The 21,262-nt window shown below is 51.1% G+C and overlaps 2 protein-coding genes across 2 annotated transcripts; both read left to right on the top strand.

Moving 5' to 3' along the window:
• The first annotated feature begins 8,300 nt into the window (after window positions 1–8,300).
• Window positions 8,301–17,826, top strand: LOC111074816. The gene is made up of 3 exons (XM_022367773.2): window positions 8,301–8,862; window positions 10,837–11,743; window positions 11,935–17,826. Exons 2-3 carry the CDS (start codon window positions 10,883–10,885, stop codon window positions 17,119–17,121), a joined length of 6,048 nt encoding a protein of 2,015 aa, XP_022223465.2. The 5' UTR covers window positions 8,301–8,862; window positions 10,837–10,882; the 3' UTR covers window positions 17,122–17,826.
• Window positions 17,827–19,481: 1,655 nt separating this feature from the next.
• On the top strand, window positions 19,482–21,180 carry LOC111074834 (chitotriosidase-1). The gene is made up of 2 exons (XM_022367795.2): window positions 19,482–20,532; window positions 20,603–21,180. Exons 1-2 carry the CDS (start codon window positions 19,556–19,558, stop codon window positions 20,985–20,987), a joined length of 1,362 nt encoding a protein of 453 aa, XP_022223487.2. The 5' UTR covers window positions 19,482–19,555; the 3' UTR covers window positions 20,988–21,180.
• Window positions 21,181–21,262: the final 82 nt, after the last annotated feature.

The raw sequence follows: 21,262 nt of genomic DNA, 5'->3' as shown, positions 1-21,262 counted from the left end.
GAGATGGAGTCTGATGTCTGATGTCTGTGTTGGCGCAAAACACACAAAACACACACACACAGAGAGAGAGAGAGATAGAGAGAAGGAGATGCAATAATCGATAATAGAAAAGGGAACAAAGCAAAGAGCAAAGAAATCCAAGGCGTCCAAAGAAAACAATTAACCGAGAGATACAGATACAAATACAGATACAGATACACAGGCAGTGACACAGGCACAGATGCAGATGCAGATACAGATACAGCTACAGATGCAGATACAGACATGTGAAGCTAAACACGATTATTTGCTTAAGTGTATCTCGATGCGGCTGAAATCGAAAACTCCACAAACTCAGCCACTCATCCAGATACAGGCAACAGTCGACAGGCAACAACAGATACAGATACAGGCGACAGCAACAGCCAGAGATACAGATACAGATACAGTGATGGGAAGACGGGCAGACCAGAGACGAGGCGCTCGGATGGCGGTAAACACCGATCAGTTGACAATCAACGTTCAAACAATAAAGTCGAAACAACAACAACAACAGCAAAAGCAACAACACTTCGAACGTTTATTTTCACAGATAAAAAGATACAAATAGCGCAAGGCAAGCGGCCAGATACACGGCCAGATACACACAGAGAGACACAGAGACGAAGACGAAGACGGAAATGGAAATGGAGATGCAGAGGCAGACATCGGTCGGTCATCAGGCTACGCTGCACTCCGTGTCGCAGCTTCCTTTTGGCTGACGATCAAAGCCAAAGCTCCAGCCCAAAGCTCTGGCCACAGAAGGCTGCCCATCGAACCCAACTCCCTTGCCATAACCATGATCACCATCCCCATCCCCATCACCATCAACGTTCATCATCATCAACGTTCATCATCACACAATCACAATTACGAGACGACAGCATCTGTGTTGTCGCATTTACAATTCGCAATTACACTTGAGTAAATATCAACACCGAAGCGAACCACACCGAACCAGTCTCCCCTCTCCAGATCCCCCCCCCCCCAAACCACCCCACCAACCAAAAACCGAATGAGCAATGTCTCTTTTGGCCCAGCAAGCAATACGAGTCTGGATATGGGTCTGGGTATGGGTATGGGTCTGGGTATGGGTTGGGTAGGAACAGACTCCCCAGATGCCATACGATCGTTGGCTTTTCTTACGCTTGTGATAAATCTTGCAATTGACGCCGCCGCCGCCGCTGCCGCTGCCATATGAACCTGATAAGCTGCGTCTCCGTCTCCATCGCCGTGTCATTTTATTTCACTCAGCCGAAACTGTGGGAAACATCTAACAGCCAAGGCCAAGGCCCCAAGGGATGGCACTGGGAATGGTTGGTTGGTTGGTTGGTTGGTTGGTTGTGGTTGCCCAGTGCTGTGATTCATTGCCCAGGGAGGGAGGGGAAGATCCTAGCCCAGAACTTTTGTGAAGAAATAACTTTTCCCAGAGGATATCTTTTTCGAATACCTAGCTTTTGATTAGTAATTATTATGGATAAGCCAACTGCTTTGCCTCTGCTCTGCTCTGTTAACTGATCTTCGATCATGGCTAAAGCTTTGTGGCCAAGAGGCTGGGCATTGCATTGCTCTGTTGTTTGGCTGCTGCTGTGGCATGACCTGAATGGAGTGCAACCCCTGCCGAAATGCCCTGCCCCCTAACAACCCAAACAACAAAACAGCTAAAAAAAAACACCCTCGCTCGGTTATCTTTCTTGTGGCGCACACCTTTGCTTGCCCGTCCGCTGACTAAGTGCTGACAGATCTTGCAAAGCGGACATCCCCCCCCAGCCCACAGCCCACAGTCCCCCAGCTACCAGCTACCAGCGCACACCCCACCCACAGATACACAGCCTGTCACACAACGGAACACAACGGAACACAACACATCAGAAGCGATACTTTTCACGAAATTCCAAAGATCCGAGATAATGTGAAACCACAATCGAGTTAGCAGAACTTGGTAGTGAGTGTGTTCGACAATGATTTCGATTTCGAGCGAAGCAGCCACTCCAAGCACCTCCACAGCACCTCCTATCTTGCGGCCCCCCCTCCCCCCGACTACGTCTATCTGGGGGTTTATACTCGTACTCGCACTCTTCTACTCTTCTACTCTTCTGTGTGTGTTTGTGCTGGGGTTGTAGTCCCATTCCCCAGTCCCAGTCCCAGTTCCAGTTCCAGCTGCTTATCGTTTACGAGCGCTGGGTGGATGGATGGCTGTGCTGCGCTGTGCTGCGCTGTGCTTCGGTACTGTATGGTACGGTCGATATTCAATGAACGTTACTGATGATGACGATGAGGCGGCACACTGTTAGGTGGCTCCAACGGTGGTCGTGCTGGCTTGTAGCGTAGCTCTACTTGTTGTTGCACTGTCGTCTGATTCACGCCCAGATACGACACCAAAATCTAGCGCAAACGCCGAAACGAAAACCCACTGACCATGATGATGTCGCACAACCCCCCAATCGATAGATTTCCGTAGATTTCGAGCGAGATTGGGCGGGATTGGCTTTGGCTTGACTTTGGATGGGGCTGCAGAGTCGTCAGTGTGGTGTGGTGGCTGCACGAGGTCTTTTGCAGGCTGGAAAACCCCCAGAATAAAAGCCGCTATCGATGTGATGGTCGGGCGTCACCTTACCTTTGCTTAACTTACACCTTATCGTACTCGTACACCGCCCCCCCCCCACACCACCACACCAGCACCCCACCAGCACCAACGCAGTTTAATTGGAAATCATTTTGGCTGGAGCTATTCATCACGGAGTAATCAATTATTGTGCCTCGTTCTGTGCCGTTCCATCGTTGCATCAATCCTCGTCGTTGTATCCCATTCCTTCCATTCCATCGATTGTCGCCTTCACACATACAAACATACATATGTACATACATATCTACGTACATAAGTACATAAGTCCCGACGAGCGACGCGTCGTTCAATAAAACCCCTGGACGAGGTTTACTGTGATGATGATGATGATGTTAGTTCCAGTACCTGCTGCTGCTTGGGTTCCGGGCTCTCGGGCAACGGCGCGTGCGCTAATCGCTGATGAAAGATCGAAGTGCAGTCAGGTTGCTATCGACGCACGGGGCACGCAATGGACAGTGGACAATGGCCAAATGATGGCCAGACTCTGGGTCTGGGTCTGGGTGTCGATGATCCTGCAAAGTCAATTGGTTTCTAATGAGCTTAGCTCCTGTGTGCCGAGACTTGCTGCTCTCTGCTGCCAGGCCAGGAGTCTGTCCTTATGAATGAATGGAAGTGGCATAGGCAGGCGGCAAGAGGCAAGAGGCAATATCAAGTAGCAAGTAGGGAGAAATGTTTTTCATCTTTCATGGAATTTGCATACCGCCTACGCCACCCACCCACACACCATCCCCTCCATGGATTACCGGGAAGTGCAACGAGCAGCGAGCTTCAGGCTACGATTTTTGCCATACTTTAAGCGGAAAATGGTGTCGATATCCGAGCCCAGAAATTTCTCATCTGCAGCCAAGTATTCCCCCCACAGGTGGGGGTCTCCAATTTGTTGCGGGCGGAGGGTGGGCGGGCAATCGGATTTATACACATTTTATGCCACCCATCGACGCTGATTCCAATTTCGATTCCGAGCGGGGGAATTTCACCAAAATAACAAACTGTAAAGTGACGCATTCCGCCAGCTAACGGCATTTGTTTGGCCACAAGTGTTTAGATACCCCTTGGGGTGGGGTGGGGAGTGCCCCTCTGATATTTGTACATTTATAATCGTTCTGATTGCTGACACAAAATAGTCCACAATCAGCATTAGGGGGAAATTGCAGGCCAAGCTGCTTTCCCAGGCAGTGATCTACAGCAGGAATATGTGCACCGATCTATACCCTGATCTATAATATGATGCTATAATATATGTATATAATATAATAATAATATATAAATATATTTATCGTGATATAATTCATGATTTTAAGAGCTCCTTCATGCTGATATTTGATCAGCAGGATCCTTGATATTGCATTGAGTTCTCCGAGCAAAGATTTAATTATTGAAATATTTATATCTGCAGAGGAGTTCCTTTTTCCATGTGGGTTTGCAGGCACCCCTACCCCCACGGTATTCTTTTTGCCTTCCCTTTTTTTTATTTTTGCTTTGCGTTTTTCTTTCTTTCTTTTTTATTGTTATTATTAAACGGCGCCGTTTGCCCTGTCATAGTTATGGCTCCCCTGGCCGTGCGCCTGCTACCAAAGCAGCAATTGGCGGGGTGGGGGCAGGGGAATAAAAACAACAACAAAAATCGTTAAAATAAAAAAAAGTGCGACGCGCGCGCCTTTTCAATAATAATTATCGCTGTGTGTCTGTTTGAGTGGGTGGGTGGGGGTCGAAGGGGCAGAGTGGTGGTGCGTGTCCAGTCACCTTGACATGTCGCCGCACACACACAAACACACCTAAAATCACACCAACACCAACAATAACAATAACTATTAAATACATTAAACCAACGCATAGACAGGGAAAAAAGTGCGAAAAGTGCGAAAGGAGTGCGAATCAAAACAATTATTGCTTGGACTCGTTTTTGGTTTTTTTGTTTCACTTTAATTGAAAGCATCAGCAGCCGAAGGAACTCACGGATGGGTCCGAAGCATTTGATACCCTGCCATCAGAGCTTCAGAGTCATCGAACTCAATTTTTGTTGTTGTTAATTTTCAGCAACCGATTCAGGGTCCCCATGGTAGCTGCACTAACAGTTAAAAAATGCATTTAAGTGCAGCCAAGTCCTGCAACAAAACAACAGCCATAACAATAGGGGAGAACAATTGCTAAGCTGCGGTGGGTTAGGTTAGCCTGCGGGAAACGCTTTCATGGCACAGCTAAAAATTAGCAGCATGTGGCACTCGAATCTCTGGACCAGTGGAGCACCCGTAGATTGAGAATGATTCTCATGATTCTCATGCTTTTGGAAATGTTTTTAGCACGTCTGGAGCTGTGCAAACTTCTAGTGGAAGCCGTGCTGCCCTTCGCTCAGGGAGGGTATAAAAACGAAAGTGAATTTCAGGCATTGCTTGCAACTACAGCAGCAGCAGCCATAGACAAAGTCACAGAGAGATAGAGAGAGAGAGAGAGAGAGAGAGAGAGAGAGAAAGAGAGAGAAGAGCAGTCAAAGTTGAAGAGCAAAAAGCAGCAAAGCAAAAGCAAAGCGTGGGAGCTTTTGTCTTTGCCATTTGCTTTATGTTTATGCTAAATGAAATGTTAACTAAATGTCGGGCAATTAAATTTTAACCACCACCCAACGCCTCCCCCACTCCAGCTCCCTCACTGTCTGTCTGTCTCTATGTCTCTCTGTCTCTCTTTGGAGCTCAGCTCTTTAACACTTTCGGTCTCCATTGAACGGCCGCCATTGAAAAGGGAAATTGAAATTGAAACAGAAACAGCAACAGCAACAGTGACTTAGTGGGCAAACGGAGGGGCAGGAAAATTAGCAAGGGAGAGAGAAAAAAAATGGCTGAGGGCGAGGAAAATTGGCGGCGAGCGAGGAAGACGGCGACAGAAATTGAAATGGTTTCCCAGCTGCTTGCATATGGCAAAAATGCAATTGTTGCTCTTGCCTGAGCTTTTGTTGCTGTTGTTGTTGTTGCTGTTGCTGCTGTTGGCTTTAATGTTTATTTAACACGCATTGCCAACACGTTTACAGTTACCATTTAGCGCCGATTCCACTGCCACTACCGCTGTTTCTGTCGCTGTCGCTGTTGCTGCGCTGTCGCCTACGAGCACCACCTCCGCCGATGCCACCCACGCAAATGCTCAGACAAAGCCCGGGCACAGTGGCAACTGCCTCATGGCGAAACTTAAGCAAGCGATCGCTGAGCGGAGGCGCATTTTTGGCAAGCGAATTGGCGGATTGCATTTGGATATTTTTTTGTATTGCTGCCTGTGAAATTATCCCCAAAGCCCACAGTGGATCAGCGGAGGCTTGCAAGGGCACTCCACCGAGTGCCCTCAAAAGTAGAAAAATATTGATTAAAATATAATATAATATAATTAAATCTGAAATATGCACTTGAACTAATTATTTAGCTAATGCCTCTAGCAGGTCCAAGGAGCAGAGCAGGGCCTATGGCTACAAACATCACTCGGTTGATGTAACCCAACTCGCATAATATTTGAGGACTATTCTACAGAATACAGAATCTACAGCTAAAAGCGCTGAAAACCAATATATATATTTTTTTTAAATTATATTATGCTATATGTATATTATATTATTATGCTAAAAATTATAGAACAAGGGTTTACAGATGGTGCATGGTGAAAGCTCTTCCGTTCAGCAGACCAAGGAATTTAAGTCCAATTCAGAAAATTCCAATCATGGCATATTTTATTATTATTATTATTATATATTATTATTATTTTTAATATTATTATTATACTCTTTTGGGTTCCAAATTGGGTATTTATTTGAGTTTTACTCCACTCGCTTTACTCGCTCTATGCTCAGATAATGCTTTATTTTGTTCATTGATCAGACGAGAGATTAAATTTGCTGGGCAAATGGCGCTGGCACCACGGTGCCATGAGTATTTCAAGTTCATTATAAATAAAACGTAAATATTATTAAATTGTATACAAACGGGCACGTTGCACGTGTCTGTGTGGGAGAGTGTGCTCGTCCGTGTGTGCACACACACATGCACCTCCCCTTGTAGGTGTGGGTGTGTGCGTGGGGGCGCGTGTGTCCACGCTTGTGTGTGTGTGTGTGTGGTGAAGTGTATTGAACTCTTGCTGCATTTTTTGCACAATTATTTTCGATATTGCCGTTGTTGTATTTTTGTTGTTTTCTTATTTTCTTTACATTTTCGTTTTCGTTTCTGTGTTGGGGGGCTGGCTGTGTGACAATTGTTTTGCTTCTGATCGCCGCTGACACATTGATCGTTATCGAGCGCTATCGATGTGATCGATTGTTTGCGCCCATCGATGCTGTGGCCATCCAATCGGCTTGCCAGAAGCAAAAGGAGAGTGAAGATGCAGAGGGAAAGGAAAGGAAAGGAAAGGAAAGGAAAGGAAGAGACGTGACGTGATGTGAGCGGCCAAGGGATGGGGGGCACAAAGGGTTGTTGCTGTTGTCGTTGTTGCTTCTTTTATACCCGTAATCCAATTTACATTTTACAATTTTCGGAGCAGCTGACACTGACCTCTCCGCGCGCACCTTTGAGGCGGTCAACTGTAACGATGACGACGTCCACGACGACAACGATGATGTTCAAGATGATGATGATGATGATGATGATGTTGATGATGACGCACCCAGAAAAGGGACTTCCGTTCTGTAGAAGCTTGAGGTTAAGGTTGAGGAACTGGCACCGGGAAGTGCATAAGTGACCAAAAGATCAATCTATTGGAATTGTATCTACATACTACATACGTATGTACGTATGTATTGTATGTAGGTTGCTGTTCCATTAGGAGTGATAGAACGAGAGAGAATGGCAGGGGGTGAAAAGAGACAGAGACAGCGAGTGAGAGAGAGCGACAAACATGGTAAATGTAGCCAATGGCAACGGGATTTTACCCAAAAATCTAAAATGCATCCAAACAACTGCAAAAGATAATCGTAAAAATGTATCTGTGTGTGTGTGTTCGTTTACTCCTACTGGATGCAGCCCAAAAAGATACATACATACATATGTATATGTACATATATACAAATTTATGTGCTGCACTCCCCCTCCATCACCTACCAGATGCCTCAGGAGGAGCAGCGGGAAGCTGCTCTCCTGCTCTAACACACACACACACACACACGCACGCACGAAATATCTGTGTGTGTGTGTGTGTGTGCGTAATCCTATTTGCAGCCAAATAAAAAAAAAAAAGAACAAAAACGAAAGAAAATCCGACAAAGAATTGATTCTGCTGCTGCTGTTCTGCTGCTCTCTAAATCTTGGACGTCGAAGGAAGCAGCAGCAGCAGCAGCAGCAGTGGCAGAGCAGCAGCGGCAGCGCAGTCTCTGCACTTTTATCTAACCAATACCAAGGCGCAAAAGAGCAGCCCACCACCACCACCAGCAGCAGCAGCAACCAGCAGCCGCACGCACACGCACGAACAGCAGAAAGAGAGGAAAAAAAAAACGAAGCAAAGGCAGCCATTGTGCCCGCTCTCGCTCAGATAACTTGGCTCTCTTTTCTACTGCTGCTGCTGCTGCTGCTTGGCTGCTCTGCTGCTCTGCTGCTCGGCTGCTCTGCTTTGACGCTGCTCTGCTCTGCTCTCACGCTGCTCGTACGCTTTTATAAATACAACTCCGTAGATGGTGTATCTATACAGTCGAGCTTCATCTGCCTCTGCCGAACGGTTGCGCTGCGGCTGCGCTCAGAACTCGTGTGCGCGTCAACGCGAAAGCATCTGCAGCGCCTCTAAAAAAATAATACCAAAAAAAAAAAACAAGATCGAGAAGCAGTAGCGGAAGCAGCTAAAACATACAAAACAAAATAACGCAAGTGCCAGAGGAAACTGCAACAAAAATAATACGAAAACAAACACTTTTGGTGCAACATATTTTTTTTGCGTTCAACGAATAATATCCATTGGAAATATATCCATAGAAAAAAAACAGTGATTTTTGTTTTGTTTGCCCCATCTACCAAAGAACTGTGATTAGATCCATCAACGGATCGAAAGCACACAGTGACACACACAAAACAACAACAACAAAAGAGTGCATACAAAACCAAAACCAAAACCAAAACTAAATCGAAACCAAAATCGAAATCGAAATCTAAAGATTAGTGTGAAAAGATCTGCAAGAGTGGCCGTGTGCGCGCCCCGTACCCGTTTCCGTTCCAGTCCAGGCCCCAAAGCGGGAAATGCCGCCGCAACTACGAAAATAATCAGCAAAGGTAAACCTTTATTTTTTTTGTTAATGTGAAATATCCAAACTTTATTTTATTTTTTTTTTTTTTTTGTGTTGTGTGAGAGTGGAAATTAATGTTTGGATATGTGGATGTGTGCATGTGGAAAGCCCTGGCCAATGTGGATTATCGACAGGATTGGGTGGGGGGGATAAGCTATGTGCAGCGATAGCAATCTTTGGAGGGGGGACGTGGGAGCATGATGCAGGGGAGTCTGCAGTCCGGAGAGTAGAGAACTTCAATCGAATCCGATTGTTGTTCCCCCCTGTGGCTTCAGGTTACAACTTCTCAAATTGCAAAATTCCATTGAGATTCTGTTTACATTCCATTGGATTGAAAGTTTCCCCGAAATGAGCAGAAAGCCTCCAATTCAAAAGAGCTTCGGACATTTATTTCATTTGGTTTACAATTTTCCTCAAGTTTCCATGCTGTGGCAAACGCTGCGTTCAATTTCAAGCTTAAACTTCGATACGATTGAAATTAGCCAAAAAATAACTCGCAGATTGAGAGGATATTTTATTTTAACTTCCCTTTTCTGCCAAAAAGAAAATTCCCATCAAATAGGCAAATCAGATTTATATTTTAAAGTGCAAGAAAATCCCAAATACTTCCGTTCCTGTTGGCCTAGAATCCCTGCAGATACCGATCGAAATGTTCCCCTAAAAACAAAGGTCAGATCTGGCCTAATTTTTGGCATTTTAATACCCGTTTCGGGTCAATTTATTTGGGTCAAGTTGTGCCTTCAATTACGGACGCTCATCATCGTCTCTTGCAAAACCCTTTGAACTTTGACTTTGACTCCTCTCTGACAGTGAGTGAGGGATGAGCCAGGAGTCGGATCACCGCCCCAGGGCAACCCCAGGGTTAATGCAGATTGACGATCTGTGTAATCTTTGAGGTGTAATACGCTGCACCACCCCAGAGGCAGTTCAGTTGGCTGTTAACATGATTAGCATGTTAAGGGGGAAAGCATTTGATTGATAAATCTAAAAATGGTATTACTACGGGAGCCAGTAAAAGCTGCCCCCCGTCAAGGACAGAGGGCAGAACGGCGGGGCTTTATTATCTTTATCTGAATGGATGACTCACGACACACTCCCGCACGAACGAATTTGGCTCACTGGCTGGAAAATGTTGATATTATTTATTTCGGTCAAGTAAGGATTTCCACAAGGAAAAACCTACCATGCAGCGTTTGTGGCAGCATTAGCATTGATAACAGGGGGAAGGGAGAAATGTTAATGAGCCTGCCCCCACATTTTCCATTTGTCTATGCAAAAATGAAGTACAGCAGCGCCAAAAGCCAGATAAGCAATCGATTCACCTTGACAGCTTTGCCAGATGGCTCTCTCACTCCCTCTCTCTCCCACTCTGTTGTCTCGCTGTTGCCTCTCTGTTGCCTCTTTGTGCTGGCTGTGAGAGAGTGTGACGTGTAGGTTTACCGTTGCACCATTCCTTTTTGCACAAGTGAACTGGCAGCTGATTGAAGTCTACCCAGAATTGGACTTCGCGGTATCTTTTACACAAGTGCAGTGCTGATTTATCGATCGAATCGATGTGCTGCTGTTGCATTTCGCAGAGAAATGGTCCGGGACTCTGCAGTGGAGTGGAGTGCAGTGAAGAGGAGAGTCCGTTTCGTAAGAATATTCTCGGAATGTAAATGTACATTTTGCGCCCACTCATTCGATTCCTTTAGCTTTGTTTGGGCTGGCAATGCCTTTGTTTTAGTTTAGTTTTTGCCTGTGACACCTTTGGACTGGCAATGCCCAAATCATTCGTTGACTTGCGGATGGATATTCAACTTGCAAGCTGGCAATGCCCATCCAACGACTGGCAGTGGCAATGCATCTTTGGTTTTTGATAGCTGGCAATGCCACAACTACATGACTGACTATCTTACTGTCCTTCTGTCATTTCTGACACTTGTGTGTAACCTTTCGTCGCATTTTTCTTTCGCTTTAGCACACCCAATTCGATCTCAGTAATCAGCCGAGTATAAAGCAGCAAAATGTTGGCAACACAGCAACAGCAGCAGCAGCAGCCCCAGCCCCAGCCACCACACGCCGCCGCCGCCAACGTAGTCACGCAGGCAGCGGTGGAGCGTCAGCGGCGCGAGTCCACCACATCGGAGTCCTCGCTGGAGCATCTCGACCTCGGCCGCACACCAAAGAAGCTGAGCAGCAGCAGCGGCCCACAGCCCACATCGACGCCACACGACACGGCCCCAGCGACGGCGGTGATGTCAGCGTCGCGCAAGCGCAAGCTGCGACAGCACCAACAGCACCAGCAGCAGCAGAATCTGCACAGCGACGACGAGGAGGAGGAGGAGGAGGAGCCACGTCCGCTGGAGGAGACGATGGCTGCTGTGCAGCAGCGGCCGCGACACAAGCAGCGACGCAATGCGAACGCCTCGGCGGCGGCCAGCGCCAGCATCGTGATGGACTACAGTGCCGGCGACGCCAGTTCGCTGCGCAAGAAGTTCCGGCTGAACCGCAGCGGCGCCACCGCCAACGGCGACCTCTCGGAGTCCGGTTTCGTGGACGCCAGCAGCTACAACAACAGCCATGCCGCAGCGGCCGCCGTCTCTGCAGCAGCGCAGCAAGCGTCGAATGCCTCCAGCAGCAGCAGCAGCAACAGCAGCGGCAGTGGCAGCGGCAGCGGCAGTGGCAGCTCGGGAGCCTCCTCGCCGGAGGGCCTGTGCCTGTCGAGCGGCGAGTCGGGCATCGGGGCCGGCGACGAGCACATGAAGTACCTCTGCCCCATCTGCGAGGTGGTCTCGGCCACGCCCCACGAGTTCACCAACCACATCAGGTGCCACAACTACGCCAACGGCGACACCGAGAACTACACCTGCCGCATCTGCTCCAAGGTAAGTCCAAACGGATCCCCCTGCTTGCACCCTGCCCCCCCATTATCGAGGGTTCACTGTAGCTGCATGCTGCATGCTGCCCCTTCCATTTCTCACCTCTATCCAGCTCTTGTGCATCATTTCCTGGGCCAATTCTCACCCACTCTCTCTTTCTCTCTTCCCCTCTTCCACACGCCGCTCTCCCGTTGCAGGTGCTCTCCTCGGCCTCGTCGCTGGACAGACACGTGCTGGTGCACACGGGCGAGCGTCCGTTCAACTGCCGCTACTGCCACCTGACCTTCACCACCAACGGCAACATGCACCGGCACATGCGCACCCACAAGCAGCACCAGTCGACGACGACGCAGTCGTCTGCGGCGGCGCAGCAGTCGGTCGCGCAGAGCGGCGGCAGCGGCTCTCTGTCGCAGCAGCAGCGACGCCTGTCACAGCAGCAGCTGCAGCAGCAGCAACAGCAGCAGTCACTGGCGCAGTCGCAGCAGGTTGGTGGTGGTGGTGGTGGTGCTGGGCATCCGGGACGTGCGGAGAGCTATGAGAGCGATGCCAGCTGCTCCACGGATGTCTCCAGTGCACACAGTCATGCCAACAGCCATGGGAGCAACAGCAACAACAACAACAACAACAACAATCCACACAAAGCGAACAACAACAACAGCAGCAGCAGCAGCCACAAGGAGATGCAGCAGCAGCAGCTGCAGATCCAGGAGCGGATCAAGCAGCGTCGCCCCAAGACCATCATCAACAACAACAACAACATCATCCTCGACGAGGGCTCCCCGAGGGCAGCGGTGGAGCAGGAACTGGAGGAGCATGAGGAGCAGGACATGAAGGAGGAGCAGCCCGATCCGGACAGCGACGAGGATGTGGCCATGCCGCTGTCCATCACCAGCACCCCGGATGTGGCCACCCTGCTGGCCGGCGTGAGTGCATCCTCGCGCGCTGAGTCGCGCTCCCGCTCCCCCTCGCCGGGCATGCCCCTGCTGAGCTGCCCCGCGTGTGGCGCGGCCGACTTTGAGACGCTGCCCGGCCTGTGCGCCCACCTGGACGCACGCCACTCGGACATACCCGCCAAGTGCCGCGACTGCGAGGTGATCTTCGCCAGCCACCGCCAGCTGCAGGCGCACTGCTGCCGCGGCCTGGTGGGGGTCGATCTGCCGCCGATGCTGGGTGCCAGCAGCTCGCCGCTGCACCAGGGCGAGGCGGATGAGGATGAGGAGGATGCCGAGGACGGGGACGGGGACGAGGCCCGCACCGAGCGGGAGGCGGAGCAGCGCGATGAGTTTTTCCAGCAGCTGTACCTCAAGGGCAAGGCAGCCGCTGCCGCAGCAGCAGCAGCCGCCGGGGCGTCCATTGGGGCCTCGTCGCCGCCGTCCCCCATCAAGCACGAGCCGGCGGACAGCAAGGATCTGGCCGACATCCAGAGCATCCTGAACATGACCAGCTCCAGCTGCACCTCCAGCTTCCTGCGCAACTTCGAGCAGTCGGTGAACACGCCCTGCTCCAGCCAGTACAGCCTCGATGGCCGCGACCAGGAGGAGGAGGCCCAGGACGTCTTCACCTCCGAGTTCCGGCGCATGAAGCTGCGCGGCGAGTTCCCCTGCAAGCTGTGCGCGGCCGTGTTCCCCAATCTGCGCGCCCTCAAGGGCCACAACCGGGTGCATCTGGGCTCCGTCGGCCCCTCGGGCCCCTTCCGCTGCAACATGTGCCCCTACGCCGTCTGCGACAAGGCGGCCCTCGTGCGGCACATGCGCACCCACAACGGGGACCGGCCGTACGAGTGCGCCGTCTGCAACTACGCCTTCACCACGAAGGCCAACTGCGAGCGGCACCTGCGCAACCGGCACGGCAAGACCAGTCGCGAGGACGTGAAGCGGGCCATCGTCTACCATCCGGCGGAGGATGCCAGCTGCGAGGACAGCAAGTCCCGGCTGGGGCTCGGCGACGATCTGGCCGATCTGAGCTTCCGCTCCATCTCGCCGCCACCACCGCCGCCGCCGCCACCCAGTGCCCCGCTCGCCGACGGCGGCTCACAGCTGAAGCACATGCTCCTGGGCGAGCCATCGACATCGACATCGCCATCGACCTCGCACACTCCCACAGCAGTCGCCGCTGCAGCTGCCGCTGGCGCTGCTGTTGCCGGGCCACCGTCCAAGATCCAGGTGAAGAGCCTCGACCAGCTGGTGGACAAGAAGAAGCCCGCCGCAGGTGGCAGCCCTGCGCTCGACTTTAGCATGGATGTGCTGGATCTCAGCAAGAAGCCAACAGCGGGAGGATCTGCATCTGCCTCCGCATCGGCATCGGCAGCCGCCACGGTGCCAGAACTGTCAGCCGTCCTGGAGCAGCAGCAGCAGCAGCAGCAACAGCAGCAGCAGAACCTGCTACTGGCCCAGCAGCATCTCTTTGGCGGAGCAGCAGCAGCAGCCGGAGCAGGCGATGCCGCCTCCCAGTACATGCAGCAGCTGTTCCGCAACCTCATGTTCCAGTCGCAGACGCTTCCCTTCTTCGGATTCATGGCGCCGCCGCCGCCGCAGGGCAATGCCGAGAAGCAGCCGCAGCTGAGTCCGCCCACGCGCATGGGCGGCCTGCCGCTGCCGATGCCGGTGGGCGTGGGCGTGCCCGTGCCGCCCGGCGGCCCCGTCAAGATGGTCATCAAGAACGGAGTGCTGATGCCCAAGCAGAAGCAGCGCCGCTACCGCACCGAGCGGCCTTTCGCCTGCGAGCACTGCTCCGCCCGTTTCACCCTGCGCTCGAACATGGAGCGGCACGTGAAGCAGCAGCATCCCCAGTTCTACGCCCAGCGCCAGCGCAGCGGCCACCATGTGATGCGCGGCCGTGGAGCCTCCAATGCCGCGGCAGCTGTGGCCGCAGCCGCCGCCGCAGCGGCAGCCATGAGCCAGGGCGGATCCGGAGCGGGGGGCCATGTGCACGGCCATGCCCCCATTTCGGAGCAGGTGAAGTACGCCATCCTGGCGCAGCAGCTGAAGGCGCACAAGAACACGGATCTGCTGCAGCAGGCGCTGGCCCACGGCTCCAGCAGCGTGGCCGGCGGCAATCCCCTGCTGCACTTTGGCTACGGCCCCCCGCCCCAGGCGCAGGCGCAGGCCCACGCCCACGCCCACTCGCACGGCCACGCCCACTCCCACTCGCAGGCGCACGCCCAGTCGTCCAGTTCTGGCGCCCATCTGCCGCATCTGGTGAACGGGCTGCACAATGGGAACGGAAACAGTGGCAACAGTGGGATCATCGGTGGGATCGGTGGGCAGGCAAGTGCCATCGATGACGACGAGCCCAAGCTGATCATTGACGAGGACGAGGATGGCGAGGGCGATGTGGAGGAGTTTGATGACGATGAGGAGGAGGAGGAGGAGGAGGATGAGCCCGAGGACGAGGACCCGGAGCCAGAGCCAATGGAGGAGTCGGAGCAGCCGGAGGACGAGCAGGAGCTGCCCAAGCCACTGGAGCAGCCGAGTGCCGCTGCTGCCGCTGCTGCTGCTGCATCGGCCAATGAGGCGGCCAAGAAGATGGCCGATACCATCCTCGAGCAGGTGATCAAGGCGGGCAAGGGCAAGGGCAGGGCCCACACGCCCACAGGCACCGTTACGCCGATGAGCACGCGCACGCCGTCACCCTCGCCGAGTGCATCGGAGGAGAGGATGCCGAGCAACGCGATGCCGGAGCCGAGTCCCCCGAATCCCACCATGAAGTCGATGATCGCCCAGGCCGAGTCGGTGGCCAAGTCGCTGAAGGAGGTGGCCAGCTCCCCGTTCAAGGACGAGTCGCAGGATTTGGTGCCGGTGGCCAAGCTGGTGGACAACGCCACCAGCAGCCAGATGAGCTTCAACAGCTACTTCCGGCCGAGCGACGTGGCCAACCACATGGAGCAGAGCGACGAGGAGGGCCTCGTCGCCTCCGGCAGCGCCAGCGAGAGCAACAACTCCGGCACGGAGGACGTGACCAGCAGCAGCTCCGGCAGCGAGCCGAAGAAGAAGTCCGCCTACAGCCTGGCCCCCAATCGCGTCTCGTGCCCCTACTGCCAGCGCATGTTCCCCTGGAGCAGCTCCCTGCGGCGCCACATCCTCACCCACACCGGCCAGAAGCCCTTCAAGTGCTCCCACTGCCCCCTGCTCTTCACCACGAAGAGCAACTGCGACCGCCACCTGCTGCGCAAGCACGGCAACGTCGAGTCCGCCATGTCCGTCTACGTGCCCACCGAGGACGTCAGCGAGCCGATACCCGTGCCCAAGTCCGTCGAGGAGATCGAGCTGGAGGAGCAGCGTCGCCGCCAGGAGGCGGAGCGGGAGCGCGAACGCGAGCGGGAGCTGCAGCTGGAGCGGGAGCGCGAGCGGGAGCTGGAGCGCGAGCGGGAGCTGGAGCGGGAGCGCGAAAAGGAGCGCCTGCTGCTCATCCAGAAGCTGGCGGCTCAGATGAATGCTGCCGCCGCCGCTGCTGCCTCTGCCTCGGCCTCGGCCTCGTCCGATCCTGGCGCTGGCGGAGATCTGCCGTACAAGTGCCACCTGTGCGAGGGCTCGTTCGCCGAGCGGCTGCACTGCCTCGAGCACATCAAGCAGTCGCATGCCCACGACTTTGCCCTGCTGCTGGCCAAGGGAGCCATCGAGCCGGAGTCGGCACCGGCACCGGCCTCGGCCCGTGGTGCCGGTGAGTCCAACCACCAGCACCAGCAGCAGCAGAGCACCCCGGGCGCCGGGTCCGATGATGAGGCGAGTGGCGGAGGTGGCCGCGGTGGCTCCGGCAAGTATCCGGACTACAGCAACCGCAAGGTGATCTGCGCCTTCTGCCTGCGCCGCTTCTGGTCGACCGAGGATCTGCGCCGACACATGCGCACCCACTCCGGGGAGCGGCCGTTCCAGTGCGAGATCTGCCTGCGCAAGTTCACCCTCAAGCACAGCATGCTGCGCCACATGAAGAAGCACAGCGGACGCGCCCACAACGGCGACAATCCCGGCTCCGACTGCTCCGACGATGAGCAGGTCGCCACACCGCCATCCACCCCAGGTCCCCAGATGCCTTCGGCACCGGCCACACCCAACACCAACACCACCACCAACAACAACAACAGCTGCCAGAACAACAACAACAACAATAACACCAATGCCAATGCCAATGCCAATTCGCACTCGAAGTTGGGTCTGCGTCTGCCGAAGCTGCACGAGCTGCTGGACAAGTCGAGCGAGTGGCGGGCCAGCCGCCTGGGCGAGCACAAGGAGAACATTGGGGAGGCGGCAACGCCGTCGGTGGCCGCGTCGGTGGCCAGCTCCGATCTGATCGGCAATCTGCTGGGCATCAGCGACCAGGGCATACTCAACAAGCTGCTCTCCTCCGCCGACGAGGCGGCCAAGCTGCTGGGCGTGGACAACAAGTAGAAGGTTGGAGCAGCAAGCAGCAGGCAGCAGGCAAACTATAGCAGAGTACTGAGCGTACAGTGAAGCACCAGAAGAAGAAACAGCAACAAGCAACAAGCAAAAACCATTTACCGCCTTACGTATACCAAAGCTTAAATAGTTTCAAATAATAATTATAAATAAAAATAATTATTATAATTATAATATAATAGTATCTGTAATCTAATATACTCTTAAAGAAAGTCCCTTTTTTTTGTTATTAATTTTTAATAATTAATAATTTTTTTTTTGTATCCAATATTTGTGGCATTCCATTGTTTAAGCGGTCCAACCGGATGTGGCAGACAAGTTACAAACAAACAAACAAACAAACAAAATTTTAATCAAAATTAGCAAGCAACAAAACAAAAACAAAACTAAAACTAAAGCAAAAGCTCGTAAAAGACCAAAATGGTTTTGTTTTTTTTTTTTTTTTTGTATTCTCTTGATATAAGCAAACAATATAATATGTAAACAATATAAGAGCTTAGCATTTAAGTAGCTGCAATGAAACAACGAAGGAAACATTTTTACATGACATGAGGAAACAAACGAAAAGACTTGAAAGGCAAACGAAAACCAGAGGCGATACTAAACAAATACAACCATATAGAGATACATGCATGCATAACATACACCCACACACACACACACACACACACACGTACATATATCATATAAATAATATTAAAACAAAAACGCAAAAGAAAGGAAATTTGTAAATTGTATTTTGGGGGCCTTGAGAACCGCAGCGTGGCTTAAACTTTAGACTAAGGACGACCAACAAGGATCGTTACAAGCAACTAAATTGTAGTCAATTAATTTAAGATAAACCAATGCATGGTGTTTTTTTTTTCGTCGTCGGTAATAGATGTAGCTGTAGCTGTAGCTTTATTTAATGCAACTCATTCATTGAGCTCACACACACACATACAACTAAATACATACATATGCACATATATAGATGGATAATTCATACATACATACATACCATATATAATTAATTAAATTAAATTAAATTAGTCGACTTCTTACAGCAATAACCAAAGCATTTCACTTACATATGTATGTACGAGTATGTAGCCTTTGTTTTTTTTTTTGTTTAAGCTAAAACCAACACACACACACGACAACAACCAATTTTAAGGTTTATTTAAATTTTAAATACATGTTGCATGCATCAAATATATACAAATATACAACAACGAAAAGAAATGAAAAGCAAATGTGCGTTACAGCATATCAATGATTTATAATGCGGAGCAACAGCAGCTATGCAACAGCATTATGGAAGAATTAAATTATAGCTACTACTTAGCCTTTTATGACCGTACGTACGTACGAGTATGTATTTAATTTTAACGAAAGTGTACTTAAATGTAAACTGTTAGAGACATGTTGCACACACACTTGCACACACACACACACACACACACACACACACACACAACGAGAATGGTTCTATTACAAATTGAATTCAAATAAAATAAAGCGATGTCAAAATCGATTATACGATGCCTATACACAATGCCTATTCGTACATCTCTGTTTTAATTTCACTTCCAATTGCATAGATGATCAATTAATTTGCAGTGCAAAGAGCTGGGAGGGGGGCGACTGGAAAATTAGCAATTTCAGATGTCTGCTGTCCGACCTGCGATCTACTTTCTACAATTATAAAGATTGCTGCAAAATCTGTTCAAATTCAATGTTCAAATTTCAGTTCGAAGTTCCGTTAAGCCCGGTGCAAGTGCTGTACGTGCTGTAAGGCGCAACATAAACGGTTAAACGGTTAAGAATGCTGTTACGCGCAGTCTCTGCTAACAGTAGCACTCATCGTGCTGTTACGCGCACCTGTTGTCGTATCTGACAGGTATATATAAAACCAAACATGTGCATTTATAGGTAAAAAACATGTCAATCTAGGATAAAATCATAAATAATGTTTCAATGGAGCTTGGAACAAAACATTTAACATCAATTAAAAGAAATAAGGTATACAAAAGTCCATACGCACTGACGTAACTTGGTTGCCCAGCAACAATGACGTCACATTCAGTCAACATTTACGTTTTATGCTTTGGCCGTTTTTGTTTGAACTTTAATATGTAAACAATCCAATGAAAAAGAGTTCTGAAAACTAGCCGATCCTGAACAAAATTTATGTATCTATCGGATAAAATTATTTGTTTACGGCTGAGAGGGCCAACTATCTAGTAATATTAAACTGAATATCAAAATTGACGAATTTCATATCACAAAATATCAATGTATGGCAGCCCGCAGCAACTACGAACTGCACGAGTCTGGTAATGCCGCACAAGCGACGTCACATTCGTTTTATGTTGTTTTTGTTTGAACCTTAATATGTAAATAAAAAGGACTTCTGAAAACTTGTTAATCTTGTACAAAATTTATGTATCTATCGGATACTATGGTGCACTACAGCAGGATCGAGGACACCGTTCCGATGGCCATGACTGCCAAGTGGATAGGCGACCAGCAGAGCGACGCGTCGCAGAAGAGATTTTCGCGAACTTTGATCTGTTGCAGCGGCCTTTTGTTTCTAATTATGATAACTGCCATCGCCGTGGTGGTGGTGTGCACGGGTGGACTGCAGAAGGGCGGCGTGGTGAGCTGGGCAGCAGAAGAGGAGCCAAGGGTGGCGCCCCATCGATTGGTTTGCTATTACTCAACCTCGGATGCGGATGCACTCAGACTGCTGGACGTGCCCGGGGACCTGTGCACGCACATCAACATTGGATTGGCCAGCCTGGACAATGCCACGCTGTGGCTGGGCCCCCAATTGCGGCAGGTGCTGCAGAACGAGACGCTGCCATTCCGGGCGGCCCATCCCCAGGTGAAGCTGCTCCTCTGGATTGGCGGCGCCGACAGTGGCAGTCAGTTTGCCCGCATGGTGGCGAATCATGCTATGCGCAAGCAGTTCCTGCGCTCCCTCAAAGCCGTGTTGCGGCTGTACCCCGCCCTGGACGGCATCGATCTCGATTGGGAGTTCCCCAGTGCCTACGACAAGGAGCGACAGCATCTCTCCCAGCTGCTCTACGAGATCCGACAAGAGTGGCGTCGCGAGCGCCGCCCCAATGCTCTCCTCTCGCTGGCCGTGGCCGCCCCCGAGGGCATCGCCTTCTACGCCTACGATACGCGGCAAATCAATCTCTACGCGGACTATGTCAACCTGATGGCCTACGATTTTCACTTCTATCGCGAGGACACGCCCTTCACCGGCCTCAACGCCCCCCTGTATGCCCACGCCACCGATACGTCCATCATGGCCACCTTCAACATAAACTACACGGTCCACTGGTGGCTGCAGAACGGTCTGGAGCCGCAGCGTCTGGTCGTCGGGCTGGCGACCTATGGCCACTCCTTCACGTAGGTGGTCCCATCTGGATCTGTTCTGCTCTGCTCTGCTAAAACTCATTCTCTTTTGTTTTGTTAATAGTTTGGTCAGTCCCTTGAATCATCGGATTGGGGCGCCCGCCTCGGGCTATGGAAAGTGCGGCCAGTATGGCTTCACGACGCTCTCGCAGACCTGCGAATGTGCCGCCAGATACCTGAGGCCGCTCTACGCCTACGACACGGAGACCTGCTCGCCGTATTTGAGCGGCCTGCAGGAGTGGATATCGTACGAGAACCAAACGAGCATCGCCTGCAAGACGAACTACATCAAGTCACTGAATTTGGGCGGCGTCATGGTCTTCTCGCTGAACACTGATGATCTAAAGAACTCTTGCCGTTTCCTGGCCACATCGGAGGCGGCGGACAACAAGCCAGTATTTCCACTGACACAAGCGGTGAAGGGTATCCTCGAAGGAGAGGGACTGTAGATAGACTGCTAGTATCAATTCTGATGTGTATTTAAAGGATGTTTCAAAAAGGGATGTGCCAGCCCCTCCCAGTCTCCCCCTTGAACTGCACGGTGGAGAGCAGTGCGCAAAAACGGAAGGGGAAATTACTTTTTGTACATAGTCATAGACACGATAACTTTTATGTTTAAGTATAAATTAAATTATCACAATCGATCAATTCATAATATAACTAGAGGAGATGGGGGAGGTTGGGTGGTTTCAACCATACGCAAATAATATTCATGTACATATAT

This window comes from Drosophila obscura, unplaced genomic scaffold, assembly GCF_018151105.1.
Source record: "Drosophila obscura isolate BZ-5 IFL unplaced genomic scaffold, ASM1815110v1 contig_165, whole genome shotgun sequence".
Taxonomy (NCBI): domain Eukaryota; kingdom Metazoa; phylum Arthropoda; class Insecta; order Diptera; family Drosophilidae; genus Drosophila; species Drosophila obscura.
The sequence above is the reverse complement of the archived record's forward strand: the minus strand, read 5'-3'. Positions and strand labels throughout refer to the sequence as shown.